Source organism: Petromyzon marinus, chromosome 52 (genome assembly GCF_048934315.1).
Source record: "Petromyzon marinus isolate PM22_M1 ecotype Great Lakes invasive population chromosome 52, UKy_Petmar_22M1.pri1.0, whole genome shotgun sequence".
In the NCBI taxonomy this organism is placed as follows: Eukaryota; Metazoa; Chordata; class Hyperoartia; order Petromyzontiformes; family Petromyzontidae; genus Petromyzon; species Petromyzon marinus.
In genome coordinates, this window is record NC_133718.1 from 2,770,052 (window position 1) to 2,787,640 (window position 17,589).

The 17,589-nt window shown below is 54.0% G+C and overlaps 1 protein-coding gene across 7 annotated transcripts in view; it reads right to left on the bottom strand.

The window, feature by feature from the left end:
* Positions 1 to 17,589, bottom strand: part of SCAPER (S-phase cyclin A associated protein in the ER) — a 219,358-nt gene that overhangs the window by 158,370 nt on the left and 43,399 nt on the right. For all 7 annotated transcript variants that reach the window (XM_076075118.1, XM_076075117.1, XM_076075115.1 and 4 more), the window contains exon 5: positions 4,107 to 4,207. In XM_076075118.1, coding sequence (XP_075931233.1) covers positions 4,107 to 4,207 — 101 coding nt within the window. The remainder of the gene's footprint in view (positions 1 to 4,106; positions 4,208 to 17,589) is intronic.

Genomic DNA, 17,589 nt, shown 5'->3' on the forward strand with positions numbered 1-17,589 from the left:
GAGCGTTAACCTCTTCATGGATCACTCTCAATCTCCAGGCTCAAGAAAACCCCAACGGAGGGAAATCAAGCCGAACGGGGCGGCGACATTTTTAAGAAGCTCGGCCGAAAAATCTCCCGAGTGGTGGGCCCTGTACGGGAGAGGGACCACGCGGCCGGCGGACGGAGAGTGAGAGAGAGAGAGAGCGAGAGAGAGCACGGATGAAGGAAGACGGGAACTTATCGAACGCTCGCTGTGTTTCCCATTTGTCGCATTGACCCTTGTCTGCGTCGTGCGCCTCAGCGTTTTTAGAATCTCTTGTTCGCCGCCCTGAAAGCTTGCTGGCCTGAAGTCCGCTGGCCAAGCCGTTTAATTCTGAGATTTACGCTTCTGCGCTCTCGAACAATTTGTGCGGTTACCGCGATTTCTGTTACGATCAACTCTGCGCTTCATTTGTTGAATTCTAGAACCTTTTGCGTAAAACGACGCGTTGTCTGCTTCGCGGCGAACGTCAAGGACCCCGTGACGTCATTCGCAAGGGTAGGCCGCTGCGTGCTGGCTTCATGGTCCAAATGTGTCAAATTGTAATGGCTTCACCGCAAGTTACTCAAATGAAAACGTACGGAAGTGACCATCGCCCCCCTACTACGAATGCTTGGCAGGCATGAAAAGTAAAAATAGGTTTTACCCTTTCTGGCAATAAAACAGGAGGTGTTAAGATGTTCAAACACCAAACAGGTAACTTTTGCAAGGAATCAACTCTGCATTAACCACACGTACTTGTGGTGAACATGCAAAAAAAAAACCATGGCTCTGGTAATATCTGCATTGTCCTTGAGACCGATTGGCCTACACCAGAGACAGCCTTCTTTAAGGCCTAGTCTCACCAGCGTCAGACCAGAGAACAACGCCAAAAGGCTAACGGTAACAAAGCCAATGCTTCACAGGTGCCCCCTGGTAGGAGTTGTCACGAGACTCGGTGAGGCTTTCCTGGATAAACGAGCATAATAATAATACAAATCTTTGAACTAAAAACTGAACTTTATTTGTTCCACTAAAACGATATTTACTTTTCACGACGTCAATGTATCTTGACACAGGCCTACCTTGTCGGAGGCGTCTGGTGTCAGTAGGGCTCTTTAAAAGGAAGTACATTGTATTGTGGATAATTTTTATTACGTTACAAATTCCCACTTTTTTTTTATAATCTCCACCGTGGTCATCCACCACCAGTCCATCCACCAGTTTCATCCGTTTGTTGCCATCCCTTCCAGCAAATGATCCTGCCTGCCCACGCCGACGAGCTGTCCTTCCCAATGAATGCAACGTGTCCAATACGAGCTTGCTCCTTCCTCATCAGTCTGTGAACCCTTTTTTTCCCCGTCTCTCGGTGCAATTCGAAGCACGCACTTCTCTCCAAGCACCTCTGCACACTTATCGTCTCTCGTTATGCGGAATCAAATATCCGAATCGGCAAGTAAATTATAGCACGCGAAACACAGACGTGTGCGCACAAGGTCTGAAGTATACTCGTGGCACACGTGAATTAGAATGGCGTGTGCAAGAAAAGGCTGATGGAAAACCAAACGATGACAATGTAATAGATGGCGATGGATGGAATGGCAATCACAGGACGCAAGGCTTGTAAATGAACGAGAGGGAGATGGAATGACTGTATCCATCAGGGCACAAGCAGCTGAGAGATGGGTGACGGTCGCACAGCACCTCGCACAACACTGCCAAAGGTACCGCTCATCACATCGACGGACGGAGAACAGATGATGGCAACGATGCCGATGATGACTATGATGACGCCGCTGCTGATGCACGCTGATAAGGCTTATTTCACCAACAGATAGCGAGCGCCTGACGGTTGAAGATGCTGGCGATGATAATGCCGACTGTTTCTTCACAACGTGACAAAGGAAAAGGGGAGAATGTCGGTCAACTCGCTGGACGGAGCATCTGACCGGCGCGGGTGGACTTCCAGACGGGCGCACAAAGAGGACAAACACTGCGAGCTCTTCAACCCACAAGACGGGCGGACAAGCAGAGAAAATAAACAATGCACGTTGAAGAACGAAGGACCCGACCCCGGGTGAACAACAGAATGAATGAACGAAGGAAAAACACAAATAAATAAAAAGCCTGTCCAACCCCCTCCACCACCGCCTCCCCTCCTCCATCTCCCTCTCACCCCCTCCCCCCCCTTCCCCACCGGCCGCCATCCACTCCATTCATCCGCGCGACAATTAGGTAAGTGCGCGAGGTGCGGGAGGACCATTATGAGCGGTGCGGGTGCGAGCGCTCTCATTACGAGCGGGAGAGAGTGGTGCGGCAGTGGTGGTTGTAAGGGGGGTGTTGGTGAGGAGGGAGGGAGCGAGGGAGCGAGGGAGGGAGCATTATGCCGATGCGCGGAGCCCGGTATTCACGGCGCCACAATGATCGCGACCGGTAGAGGCCACAGCTCCGATACACAATGTGGCGGCGTTGCACACGCACACGCGCGCACACACGAGCGTATACGCGAGTGCTCCCAACCCGAGTTCGACTCCTGCTCACCGCCAACATAAGTGACCAATTTTTCAATGGATTCTGGGCCTCTCCCTCCTAGGCCACGTCGTCCTTAAATCAGTGCCTGGTGCAGTATGTAAACATCAGCACTGAGGAGACAAAGGCGGCCGGGCTTTGTGTGTCAGCCACGCCACTCCCCCGCATGCCGTGCCGGCCTTCAGAGATGCTCGCTACCAGCGCTGGCCCCAGCAGTCTGTTAAGAAGCCATAGACGGGAGCATCTTTGTGGCTGCGTGGGTCCGTGGGGAGGAGTGTTTAAGTGCACACATTAGTGGTCGTGCTTCTGTTGGGGATTAAGTAATTTTACATTTTCGTGGTTTTTTTTCCCACCTCTCTCGCTGGAAATTACTGACGATGATGATGATGATAATAATAATCACGGGCAAAAGCTTTTATAGGTAACAAAAATAAAATCCACTCCTCGAGCTGCCACGGAAAATAAACAAAATGTATCAACTCCATCCTCCCCCCACCCTCGACGCAAGCCAACATTCGCATTAGCGGCGTGCAGGGCGCTGTGACACTAATCCAACACCACGACAATTCGTTTACTCAGTGAAGCATCGCGAGTCACTACATGGGCGTCACTATTACGAGACAACGGTCACATCTTTGCTCAGCTATGAAAGCTTTTTTGTCGGGTCTCGAGGCTCGCTTTGAAGGAAGATCTCCCGCTTGGTGCCGGTTAGGCTAATTCCTTCAGCGGAACCTTGGCACGTGCGTGGATGGGTGGGCAAAGCATAGCGGACAAGTTCTCCGCAATTCTGGAGAACTGTCAAGATGCCAAAGTCAACGATCCTCCCCTGATAAGAGATGGGTCCTGGTCACATCTTAGGACAGAGTCGTGTTGTTGTTTGGGATTTACTCCCGGTTGGAAAGTGCAACCCACCACTGATTAACCGCTGCGCATAAAAAAACAAAAACAAATATCCCCCATCTTCTTTGGTTCTTTCGGTAAAGTCACGTAGAATGAGAATAAAATAATAAATTGATAAAATAAAATAACACAATAATATTCTCACGACGTTTCGGCCACAACACAAGCGGCCTTCATCAGGTGAAGGGACGAGACTGTCTGGTGGGACACTCCAGCGCTGTCCTCCCAGACAGTCTCGTCCCTTCACCTGATGAAAGCCGCTTGTGTTGTGGCCGAAACGTCGTGAGAATATTATTGTGTTATTTTATTTTATCAATTTATTATTTTATTCTCATTCTACGTGACTTTACCGAAAGAACCAAAGAAGATGAATCCTTGCAGTCACGAAAGCTTTAAATCCAAATATCCCCCATATAGCTTCAACAGACTGTTGGGGCAAGTGCTGTTAGCGAGCACCTATAAGGGGGTGGCTGGCTAACACCATGCTCGGCCGCCTTTGTCTCCCTAGAGACTGAGTCGACCTAGGGGAGGTCCAGGACCGGTTCAAATAATCGTCACTGGTGTTGGCCGTGAATCGAACCCGGGTCGCCAGGTAAGTAGCGCTACACACACGCGCGCAACATTATCAACCGCCGTTCACCAGGTGGTGGCGACGGCACACGCGGCCCCGTGCACACCTGTCCAGGACGTCCGTCTTCTCCAGCTTCTCTTGCAGGTGCAGCCAGTCGATGAGGGACTTGAAGTCTCGCACGTAGTTGTCCAGCATCATGAGTACTTCCTGTACGGGTGTAGAACACAGCAGCAGCAGCAGCAGCAGCAAGAGGAGCAGCAGCAGCAGCAGCAGCGCGGGCCATGATATAAGTGGGCATTATATTTTTGTTAAAATATTCGCTCGACAATAAATACGAAATAAGAGGTACACGGCATTGTCTGTGAAAAACAATTAAATTGTCTCAGGTGACATCGATCGAGCAGGGTCGAACGACAGCTGCACCACGAAAGGCCCTTGATTCCAAAATATTCGACGCGGCCTTCCTGTCCAACGATTTCTTTGACAATTTCAAGCGACGAATTACAGACAGGGCGATAAAGAGAACTGACAATGGGGAACACATGGATTGGAGAAACAAAGGCCACCCCGACTCGCAATAAAAAATACGCAGGCTTGGGCAGGATGCGTCGTGGCCAGAAGGGAGGAACGTCCGGCGGTTGAGTCTAACGGCGGGGCGGCAGCCAGAGAAGGGAACGTTTCCGAGAGGACGTCCACCGCAGGAGACGGGGCGGGAAGATCAACCCGTGCACAGAGACCAGACGGGGCGCGAGACCCCGCGAGGTCACAGAGGTCAACCGTGCCAGCTCGGTGCTGACCCCTGAGCAACTCCCGCCATTCCCACCACTTCCCACTCACGGCCACGACCGGCCGCGAGACGCCGCCGATTTTGTTCGTTCGGACAAACGCACTCGTGACGGCACTTGTGAATGGGGCGGACGATAAACGTATATATATAGTCCTACAAGTGAGGACACCAATTTTTTCCCACTTCTAATTGGAAACCCGACCGTGTCAATCGATAGTCCCCTTCCCAGCCACGTTCAACCGCTCGGGGATTCCGAGAGGCGTTGGGGACGCGCGCGGAGGAGCACGCGACCTGGTTGCTTGTAACGTGCACGTGTAGAGCCCTTTGGTCGATCCACTGCTGGATGAGAACCTCCCCCACGCCGTGCGGGTCGTAAGCACCGCCTGATCATGCTTCACCGCGCAAGCTGGTCGGTGCGGGATGGTGGAGGTGGATCGCGTAGACGTTGGAGCGTAGTGCAGTACAATAATGGATTTTTTGTTGCACTGCCCTCTATGCACGGTTGACAGCGATCTTCTCCATTGATGGTCCAGAGATAGTTATGATAATTCCACATTCTTATGAATCGCCCGGAATGCGCCCAACGTGGCCACACCCCAAAGACAAAGCGGGTTTGAGCCTGGATAACGCTTGGACGGGTGACCACCAATGCACAGTGACAACAAAACTAAGCAGACAATGCGTCTCCTTCATACACCCGTCCACGTGAAACATGAACACGCGTCTTTCTCGCACGATCCATCAGCCGGCACACCCTTCTGGGAGTGCATCATTTCAGCAGCATGAATTCAAATGACGCAAACTCTGGATGGACTTGAGTCGATGCCGGTGAAATGCCGACATTAGAGACAACGACCCTCTCTCTACCGTCCGCGATAGGTCACCACAGGGCTGTGGTGGGCAGCAGAGGGCAACGTAGCAGCACCATTTCTGTCCTTCACTATGCTCCAACGCCAACGTTCCCCGCCTTCACCCAACACACGACATCACTTGCTGTTGTAAAAATTGCACGAACACGCGCACGAGCATGCGTATGTGCGATCCGTACAAAGGTAAGTAACGTCAAGGCCGCGCGTGCGAAGAGGGAAGAGGCCTTGCCGATGAAAATCGATGCAAAAGGGCCGTGGGTTTCTTTTTGCAGACACCTGCAATGCGCAGCGTAGAAGCCGAGTTATTGATGGAGGAGGGGGGGGGGGAGGAAGGAGGGGTGGAGGGGGGAGTAGATCCTAGCAGACGGGGCAAAGCATTGGCGAGGGGAGGCCCGGGGTGGTCGGAATGGGGTGGCACAACCCCCTTGGAGCCTCTGGCCTTGGCCGGGTCTCACCCATTGCATTACAGCGCGAGAGGGGGCCGTGCAAGCCTGCTCAGTTTTCGGGCAACCGGGGGAAGCAGCCTAAGAGCGTCGGTGTGAAAGGTAAAAGGTGCAGCCCTGCGAACGCTTGGTCACACCACTGCCGCCAGAAGCGTCTCCGCAACAGAGGGCTCTAGCGAGCCCCTCTGGAAGGTATTTTGGCCGACTCTTACAACGCTGGCCAAACGAAGAGGTGGGAGTACCCCAGACTTTGCTCCGACGCGGGCAACCTGCCGACCGACTTAACTGTTGTGCACCCATTCACACTGCGTTGATGGACAGAGGCGAGGGGATTTGAGAAACTTGACATTGCCGTCTCGGGAGATGGAAACCAACCAGAAGTACGTACTATGTTGAACTTCTTTCGCACCGTACGTAGCCAACCATGCTGATCGGAGGTGCGTGGGAAGAGCAACAAACTAAACACAAAAAATATAAAGAACTGCCGACATCTGGATTGCAAGTTCGGTGCCTTAACCGTTGCAGCGTGGCAGCATCCCTCTGCAAACAAACAGCACCGTAGCTCAGCACCACCGGTCGCCTGCAATCCAGCGATGCGGAGGTCAGGGTTGGTGGATGACACAAACGTTGTGAAACTCCCTTCCTGTGGGCATCGGAGATGATGGCATACCCTGGCTGGCCGAGAGAAGGCGGTACAGCAAGTGGACTAATCTCCATCTGGTTTTCATCCACACAGGGATAGAATGGGTTTTCCCGCGTATACACAGCTCTTACATTGGCTGAAAGCACCTTAAAATAAAAAAAAAAACATTTCAGTAGGTCCCTCCTGAAAACGACGCCTTGGAGTCTCTGTGCGGCGTTCCTCCCCGTTTAAGGCCCAGCCTCCACCGGCGGTCCCTCCGCAGCCTCGCTCCCGCCCTCGAGTCCCCCTCGCCTGCCGGCGCTCACTTCAACCTCTCATCCCCCCGCCGCCACCGCCGTGGCGCCGGGGCGCCGGCGCACCGCCGCCGCTTTTTCGCCGGGAGACCACGGCAACCCACACCAACCTGCGCCGCTGCCAGCCGCAAAAACCGCATCCTATCGGGTGTGTTCTTGAAATATCTTCATTCGCCCGTTTATTTTTTTGTTCGACCACCTTTTTCTTGCGACCGGCGGCGGATGAGCAAAACCAGAAGGGGAGCCAAGGTGGCCCCCGGTATCGGAGTTCAATAGACGAACCCCCCTCCCCACGCCGAACATCTGTTCCGACAAACTACGTCTATCTAGCCTACGTGGTGTAATGTTCATTATAGAGGGGCTGATGCTCTTGAGTCTCTCCATCTTTCACGATCCTCAGCGTCTCTCACGGAGAGTCACGTACAACTCTCACATTGTATCCCACCAACGATCCGTTTCCTTCCTCCTCCCTTCCCATCAACTAATATTTTGAAAATATTTAATCCCTGAACCAAATATTGATTTCCCTGGGGGTATCAATATCTGCTAAAAATATCGTCCCCGGAGGAGCAAATGTTCAGGGGAACCAACATTCCTTTACACAGCAGCGGAGAATAAACTCGGCAAGGGCTTGGCGAGACTACAGAGAAACTGAGTGTGTGCGTCGCAGGTGGTATAGCTGCCGTAACAATGCATCGATCCATCGATTAACGTACGTTAATTAAACTCATGCTAGATCCATAGAATCGCAATAATATATTTTAATCGATGAAGCAATTATTCTTTGTTTTTCTTGTGCATGTTTACCCAGGAAAGCCTCACTGCGGTCTTTATCAGGAGGGTCCTGTCCAAGTTTTCACAACAGGGGGTGATTATTGCCGCGAACATTCCAATTAAATAATCTGTGGGCCATTTATTTTTATTTGCCAAATATGGACTATGACACCGCCACACAACGGCCCACTCTTGCTCAATGAAGTCACAGAATCCTTAATGTTCACTGTGAAGCAAAAGGAGCGTAGCATGTTTTTACGGTGAATAAACGCGGCAGCATCGACCGGGGCCGTTCGCCGGATTTGAACCGCGAGAGGCGAACGCGCAGCCGCCGCCGTCGCCGCCAATCAGTGCGCCGCCACAGCCAATCAGTGCGCCGCCACAGCCAATCAGTGCGCCGTCACAGCCAATCAGTGCGCCGTCACAGCCGACGCTTTTGCTCAAGGCGGCTCGCGGAACAGGCGGGCGCAGGGTAAGTCAATTCGGCGTCCCACGTTTAACACCCGTGAGACCACCGGCGGCGGCCCCCGACTCGGCGTCGCAAGGGTTAAATAGAAAAAGCTTCCGCACGCCGAAGCGAATGGAAGAGGCAGACGAGAGATGATGCGGCGCTCGTGAAGGAGGAAGAATAACAAAAAATGAAAGGGGGCAAACAAAAAGAAGGGAACAAAATATATAATGTAGGTTATTGTGAAGAAATAAATAAACAATAACAAAACATGAAAAGCCTTCCCTGGACGCTTGATGCTTCCGTGTGCGCGCGCACGAGTGTGTGCGTGTGCGCATGTTTGTGTGTCGCGTGCGTGCGCGAGCGTAAAAATGTGTGTGTGTGTGTGTGCGAGTGAACGAGAACGGGGTGGAACAGTTGCAAAGTGGTGAGCACACTCTGTCATAAACCCGGCGAGCCGAGTTCGCTTCCTGGTCACGGCTAACATCGGCGGCAAACGCACGAACCGGTCCTGCACCCTCCCTCCCACCCCCCCCCCCCACCCCCGCCGGCTGACTTAGCCTCAAAATGAGTACCTGGGAGCCGCGTGTGATACATCAACAGTGAGAAGACAAAGGTGGCCGGGCGTGGTGCTGGTCACATAAGCCCCCTCGTGTGCCGTGCCGGCCATCACAGGCGCTCGCAAACAGCACCGGCCCCAACATCTTGTGTAGGATGCAAGGGGAGATTTTTGCCTTTGTCAGTGCATGTGTGTACGTACACATGGGTGTACATACCCGCTCACGGCCAACACCAGCAACGATTATCTGAACCGGTCCTGGGCCTCCCCGAGGTTGACTCAGCCTCAAATGAGTACCTGGTGTGTAAAATCATCACCACAAGGGTGACAAAGGCAGCCGTGCGTGGTGCTGGCCACCCACCCCCCCCCCCCCCCCGCCCGTGTGCTGTGCCCGTAAGGCTTGTTACAGGCTATACGGGTGATCTTTGTCTTTTTGTGCGTGCGCGTGCGTGCCCGTGCGTGCGCGCTGTCCAGGTCGATAAGATGGCCTCTGGTATTGATCGCGGACTCGCCCGCGCCACTGCGGCGGCATGCGGTGCAGCCTGCACGGCGCCGTCTGCTAACCACCGTCACTCTACACCGCCGGGCAAGAGGGAGGAGTGGGCGGGGGGGGGGGCTGTGGGGGTGGGGGGCCCCCAGAGTGTTGGGGGGTCATGCAAGAGGACAGGCAGTGGCACAAACGCTTTGATGTTATTCTGTATTATCATTATTATTGCGTATTATTATCAGGCTAACGTAACGTGATAGTTAAGACTGAAACAGGATTTCTCCACGACACTGGCCGTCGCCTGATGATGCTGGTTGTAACTACCGGCGGAACATCGTACTCGAATTGTAAATGTTGTGGGTTTACTCTTCAACATACCGGGTAGTGCTGAACTAGTAACAAATTGCCACGTTTGTTTACGCGACAAACCTTACTAACTGGCTGTGTCGAGTGGTGGCGGGTTGAGCGACACGTTCATATTCACGCAATCTAACCCGAACATGGATTAAACTAACACGACGCTGTGCTTCGCGGGCCGAACTTGCATCCCAGAGGTCGCCGGTTCGATCCAATCTCCCAGCGCGGAGCCTGAGCCGACTGTGCGAGTCTCTACAAAAAGCCTCTGTGCACCCAGCAGGATAAACGGGTCCGTCGCAGTAAGTCCGCTGACAGGTTGCGAGTGGTGGGGTGAACTGTGGGGTACTCCGACCTTGGAGGAGTAGGCCAATTACCCTCTACGGGAAAGGGGGCTCCCTAGAACTCCACCCGAGGGAGCCGGCAGAGGGATGAGTGTGTAAATGCAGGGCTGCACCTTAACCATTTTACACCGCACCTTAGTTTACAGCGGTACACATTGTGGGTTGCACGTAACTTTGCCAAACGCTCTGGGGAGGCTCCCCACTGAGGCCACTCCATAAGAATATCACGACAATCATCTAAGGCCACTGGACAGCAGCAGCAGCAGGAGGAGGAGGAATGGAAAACAATTCAACCTGATTGTTCAGTCGAGTCTTTCGGAATCCACGCTTCCGCCCCGAGCACGAGCCCCGGCGCTCGCGGCGGAGCGCCGGGGCCGCGACAGCGCCGCCGCCCGTCCCACCGATCGCCTCCACAATGTCCCACCCAGCGGCTGCACCGTCGACAAACCCGATCCTGCCCCCCCCCCCCCCCACCCGCCCTCGCCTCCGCCCACTCCATTCAGGCGTCGCTAAAGCGTGCAATTTGTTGTCGGCGGGCGGCGTGGTTAGGCGTGGAACTAATCGGCGCTATTGAAAGCGCCGGGGCGCCGTGGGAAACCCAACGCGGGGGCCGGGCCGAGGGCCGCCGAGAGCACGCACGGGCGGAGGAGCACCGCGGCGTGCTTGTGTGGAGCGGTGCAGCACACCGTGGGTGGTGCAGCGGTGTAGGGCGGTGTGAGTGGCGTGGTGTGATATGGTTGCGTGGTGTGGCGTGGCTGCGTGGGGTGGTTGTGTGGAGTGGGTCGGCGAAGGGGGTGATGTGGTCGTGTGGAATGGGGTGGTGTGATGAGGTTGTGCGGTATGGTGGTATAGCGTGGCGTGGTGTGAGTGTGTGGTATGGGCTGGTGTGATGAGGTTGTGCGGTATGGTGGTATAGCGTGGCGTGGTTTGAGTGTGTGGTATGGGCTGGTGTGAAGCAGTGTGGCAATGCCGTGTTACACGCTCTGGCATGGAGCGTTGGGGCATGGAGTGATGTGTTATAGCATCGTATTATGTGGTATATTGTGGTCCTGTGGTTTGTAATGGGAAGGCCAAAGACAAGTTCAACAACCACTTGTGACTTACTTAGCTGTGGCCGGGAACTACATTCACGTCGCAGAGTTCGTATCTGCTCCCATGTGTGTTTGTGTGCCTGCGCGAGTGTATTTACGCATGCACAGATGCGTGCACAAACACGCACATGGACACACACGTGCGGACACTAAAAGAGAAAAGAGAAGACGGAGAGAGAGAAAAGCAGTGTCATACGAGTGGAACGTGCGGAGTCGGGTTTGCGATACAAATCTGCAGGAAGCATCGATTGTGTTCCAGGGCGCTATCCAGGTTCTAATTGACCGTGTCAATCTATATCGCTAACGACCCGGAATCTCCGTTGTCGTGATTCCAGGGGGCGGCGACAGCAGTGTCCGAAGTCACCACAAACACGAACGAGCGTCCTACTACAGCCACCGCCACCACCACCATTGTTACCATTGCCACCGTCATGATTATCAAAACAACGGTCATTACTGCCATTGCCATCAGTATAACTGATTATTGGCACGGATGGCTATGTATGGTGTAAAAGAAGTTCAAATTACATGCAACTATCATCATGATCAACACCATGGTGGCGCTGAGCGAGTGGTGGCGGCGCTATCATTGGTGGTATTGGTTCTTGTGCGAGTGGTGGCGTTGGTGCTGGTGTTGGTAGTGTCGGTGGTGAAGATGTGACGGTGATCTTTAGTGCTCGTGTTGTCAGAGGCAGTGGTCGTGGATGCGCTGACCGGGTAGAGATGGTGCAAATGGTGTTGACTGGGTGGTTGAGGCTGTGGTAATGGCGGTACAGACTGGGCAGTGGGTGACGGTGGTACTGACTCGGTGGTGGTGGGTGGGCGGTTCGTGGCGGCGACAGTTGTTGCCGACGGTGCCGCAGCTGCGGGCCGTGACGCCGGTGACGGTGGCGGGGAGGCGAGGGCTGGCGTCGTGCGCATGTTTGCGACACGGCTCCCAGATGGGCGACCGGATTTGTGCATCATTTATTCATGGAGGGCGCGGCACAGAGAGCCACTGCCGTGTCTTTGATCTGCGAGCGCCGTCACCCACCCTGCATCTCCGCCACCCTGCCCGTGTCTCCCGATTCCAACGACAGAGCGACCCCATAAAAACCGCCAGCTACCACCAGGTCCAGCGCTCACTTATTCTCTGCAGTCATTCACTCGTCCGGCGGTCGGTCGTCTCCTTATCACTCTGCTAGTGCTGCCACCGTGGTTACTGTTCTCAGGAACTTCACGTATTGATTCCTCCACTCGTGTTGAGGACTATTGACTTGTTTCGTCTCATCCACGTTATTGTCAACCACCAAAGTGCAGGTCACAACAACATACTCACTCGCCCACTCACTCACCCACTCGCCCACTCACTCACCCACTCGCTCACTCACTCACCCACTCGCTCACTCACTCACCCACTCGCTCACTCACTCACCCACTCGGTCACTCACTCACTCACTCAGAGGCCTACTAGCACAGTCCTGAAGGCCTAGAAAACACACCGGCCAGCTACCAAGGGCATCAATGACAGGACAGCAGATAAGAACAAAAACGTTTGTTTCACTGGGGAAAGTTAGAGGAACTTGCGGGAGGAAGGGGTGGGGGACGGTGGGAGGGATTCCCGAAGTTGAGAGACAAGGGGAAGAGAAAGTCACTGTCCAGTACCACGGCCGTTGAGTGTAGAATGGGCGAGGGGTGGTGGGCGGGGTTTTGTTGTTGTCGATTTCCCCAATTGTCACTCGACTGCACCGCGGGCGCCACGTCGCGAGACTAAGAGTCCGTTCGGAACTCTCGCAGTGAAACCCCCGTCGTGTGAGAGAACAACCCACGAAAGTGGATCACAGCGCCTCGTCCGAGTTCCTTTTCACGCGGACTCTGGTCCACAGACTCGATGGAAGCACATTCCTGCCAAAAAAAAAAAAGGGACTGACGCTCGTCGGCGCAACAGTCACGGCCCAATGTACATAGCGCTTTAAGAGCTGTAATGAAGCCAAATTACAAAAAGAAGAAATGTTAATGTGATCGATTTTGTTTTGTGGACAGTTTTCAGGAAGACGGCGATTTTGGCACGGAAGTCCTGGTGGTCACGAAAATCGGAGGAACGTGTCAAGTCTTAGAAATAGATTCAGAAACTTTTTTTTACCTCCTTTTAAGTGTGCATTTAATTGGGGACCAAGCAGAGGCCGTGAACCCCGCTCCACTCGTGAAGCCGACACGAGAGCGTGTAATCAGGTGCGGCTGGCCGCATTTTAACCCAGGATCCCGGCAGCAGGGGGGGGGAGGGGGGGCCCTGGCACTCACAAACAGGGGGGCCCATTATGCGCACCGCAAGCCCTCACTAGGCCACCTGCCCCCGCACCGGCCTTGAAAGGCTACGACAAAAATCACGCCGGCCTCTCCCGCCGCAGAAGAAATGCGGCGAGCCGCTTGACTCGGTTCGCAGATGGCGGAGGGGGGGCGGGCGGGCGGGCTTGAGGGAGAGGATGGGAAGAGCATTAGGCTGAGCGCTCGCTCTCAAAGCGATCCACCAACCCTAACCCGCGGCGGGCGTCAAAACGAGGAGGCCGACTGCAGGTGGGGCGGCGTCCACTCCAGAGATTAAATGAAACAAATTGGTGGCAAGCTGCTCGCCTCCTCTTATGCCGCCTCTCAGCCACCGCCCTTTCGATTAGGCGGACAAACGTGAAGAGGCGGGGAAAAAAAAAATGCTTGATAATAATAATAAAATAAGGACGTGCGAGTGCGATGCCGTTGGTGCCTCTTGACCGGAAAAGCAATTAAGGGGCGGTTGAAACAGCTGTGGCAGAGCAGAACGGTCGGGTGCAGCGGGGAAGGAAAGAATCGGCCAAATAAATTATTAACGCAAAAAAACAAGCTTCGCCCGATATTGAGGACTTCTACCTCCTGTCGCTCACGTGGGCTGGGATACCTGGGGCCAACGTTCAGGTCCACGAGTCTTCCACAGCCCTCTTGTCAATCCACTGCTGGATGAAGGCCTCCCCCATGTCCCATGTGGGTTTATTGATCGCACTTCACCGCGTTGATCGGTGCAAGTTGGAAAGCGGGGCCATGGATTGGGAACACAAGGATGGGAATGCAAGACAGATTTGCTGGGTTCAAAGCACATGGAGGGTTATTTCACCACACTTCACCAAGCTGATCAGGCGTATAAAATATTGTTATACGTTTCTCTTTAATCTTGATTCTACGTCGCAAGCACGGGCGGATTCTTAAAGAAATGTATCTTTGAAACTCTCACACAGCTAGAGGTTCACCACCTTTTTTCGTCAAGACAATGGCTCCCGGAAAATGTCTGAGAAACAATTTTCAAGTCCCACGTGTCGACGTCTTCCTCCATACGAGGAGAAAACCTTTTCATCATCATCATCATCACCATCAGCCGTGATCTATCCACTGTTGGATGAAGGCCTCCCCAAAGCCCGTCGCCGTCCCTCACGGTCTCACGACGTGACAAGCCACCTGCACATCAGCTGGCTTTCTACTCCAGATTCCATGCGAGTCTCAACCACACTCATGATCCCATCCAGCGACACGTCCTGCCCAAGCCCACTAACTTGTGCGTGTGTCCTTTATCCCGTAATTCCAAAGCGTTCATCTATTCCACGCGAGTTCATCGCACCTGCATCGAGTTCAAATGTTAAAGTCCTCAGAAGCTGGAAAGGAAGCCAAATGCAGTGGAAAAAAAGCCAAATGCAATGCGATAATTTTATTTTTTTTAGCACAAATTTGGGGAGCTGGCTGAGACGATCACCACTCCTCCGCTCTACTTGAGAACCCTCGTTTCTGGTTGTCGTCATCGTCGTCGCCTTCGTCCACAGCTCGGTCCTCGCTCCGTGAGCAAGCGATTATCGCAAACGTGACACGGAGGAGACCGAAACCCGGATTCGAACCCAGGCCCTCGGCGGTGCTCCGACCTCTTAGCCGGCCGGCCCGACTCCCTCCGCCTGGGCCGCTGCGCGATGTCTCACGTGCATGCGGACGCCCCCCACGCCTCCCTCCACCCCCCCCCCCCTACCATGGGCCTAATCCTGGCCTCTGGGTCTCCTAAGGCCATGTTTCGTGGCATTGATTCTAAAAAGGGAGGTGGGGATGGCTCTCGTGTGTTTCCTGGCCTTCACGTTGACTCCACAAGAAAACAACATCGTAATCGTAACAACAACAATAATAATAAACAACAACAATGACCGCACGGAAAATGAACCAACGTTTCTTCGCAAAACGGCGAGACATTACACCCGGCCGCAAGCACGTCGGTGCATAATCAATGCGGAGACACAACGATACTCGTGTTTATTTGTATTTTTTTTTTAAATAGCTCCCCGCAGAGACTGACAGATTATTTACCCCCCAAAAAAACCTCGGCGCACTGTGACAGACGCCACGATGCACGAGATGACGGCCTATTCTGCGTTATAACCCCTTTCGCGAAGCGAACGGCGCTCGCGGCGACGGCGGCGGCAGCGACGGCGAGGGCCGCGACGTTTAAACGCCGGCGCAAACGGCTAAAAAATCCGCGAGTTCGAGGGAGGGGGTCCACCGGGACCGACGGCTGCGACCTACGACCCTCAATGCACCGTAGCCGAGCGGTTGGATTAAAAACGTCGAAAAGCGGAGCGCACGCCGGATTTGCCGGAGATCACCTGGCGTCGTCGCCAAAGAGAGGGTTAATAACGGCGCGGTGACGGAAAGGAAAATGGGGAGAAAATTGTCCGTCTGATCTTTCTGTGCCAGAGACACGATGCAACGTCGCGTTGGCAGCGGCCGGCCACCAAGGTCTCGGTCTGCAATCAAAAATGTGCAATTGCTGCGCGGAGAATTGAAAACAAAATTGTGTGGCGGGGTTTTTTTTCTCTCTCTCTCTCTCTCTCATGGTTGGTTTCTGTGTTTTTTTTTGCGAGCATTATTTAACGATCAAGTCAGGAGGAGAAAAAAAAAATCAGCAGTCAAATTATTATTGCGACAGTTTAAAGTAAGTGTCAACCTTTCATTCTCCTTTCCAATTTGCTCGCACAAAAGCGCCGCGGCAATTAGGGTAGCTGGGGGCTTCATTACAAACAAGCCTGGGGGGAGGGGGGGGGCGGGGGGCCAGGAAGCCAAAAAATAGAAAGCAACGGCGCAGGCAAAGTTCAAAAGCCGCCATGCGTGCCGATTCCTTATCAATCACTCAGGCCACTGCTGGATGAGGGCCTAGCCACGCCGCGTCGGTCACGGGGGTGGCGTGACTGCACGTCGCCCACGTTCGCCGGTGAGGGTTGGTGAAGGGGCAAGGGAGGCGGGACCCAGGACCGGTTCGGAGAGCCGCCCACTTCCTTTAAAACAATGTTATGCTGCGGGGCTGCAGCCGGCTCATGAAAAATGGCCATCGCCTGAAAAAGCAATGCACACTGGGTAAAATTCATCTAAAGCCAGGGAGGACGGGCGAGGTGGGGGCGCCGTCTACAAGAAAGTAAAGTTGCGCGACTCGAGGCGATGCGAGAGCGAAACGCTTTCAAGAGCGGTGGGCGGGTCGGGTGGGTCGGGCGGCTCGCGGAGGTTAGCGCTAATGTCCGTATCAAAGTGCCGAGCCAGCAGCGCCCAAGACCTTGGGTTTGGATCCAGGTCGGCCACCGGAGATGAAAAGCAGTCTGCCGTGTGTGTGGCGAACGAGCCGATGGGTCTCGGCCCGGTCACCAATGATTTTTTTTTCGCGCGAAAACAAGAACAAACGCAGAAAATGTGGATTTGCACTTAAGAGGCAGGACGCCCCCCCCACCCACCCCCCCTCCAGAATCCATGGGCTAAATCTGTGCGCGTTCCACAGACGAACCGCTCTGTTGTTAACGCGGGCCGCTTCCAAGGTAGTCCGGAGGTTACCAAAGACGGATCCTCGAAGGCCACAGAGGTGAAGACCCGCGGCGTCGCACGGAGGTTTTTGCTTACACAAACAATAAATGCGTAAATAAAAGCCAATCCAAGAGAATTCTTAACATTTCTTATGATGTAACATGGATGTTATCTGAAGACTTCACATAGAAAAGAAAGCATGGTTGCTTCGTCAGGTCAAGTCAAGGAAACGGGCAACATTTTCGGACATGTGATCAAGATTGTCTGGTGACCGGCTGCAGTGGATGGCGATGGGAGGGAACACTCGGGAGGTGCTGCGGGAAGAGGAAGACTGCGATCTGGACGTCAAACAGCGGGTGGGATGGAGGCATCACAGCTGAGAGACGCAGCGACTCACAGAGACGAGTGGAGAGAGAACACTGTAGGGAGTTACCAGTGAAGGAAACGTGGGCCAACAGTCCAGTACGCCTTGGGATGACAAGAAGCAGATACATGCTGCTGTATCGTCAAGAAGAAGATGAGGAAGAGGAAGAAGTAGATGGAGAAGGAGGAGGGGGGGGAGGAGGAGGGGGGGGGGAAGAGGAGGGGGGGGGAGGAGGAGGAGGAGGGGGAGGAGGAGGAGGAGGAGGAAGAAGAAGAAGAAGAAGGAACGACCGCAAAACTCTCCACTCCTT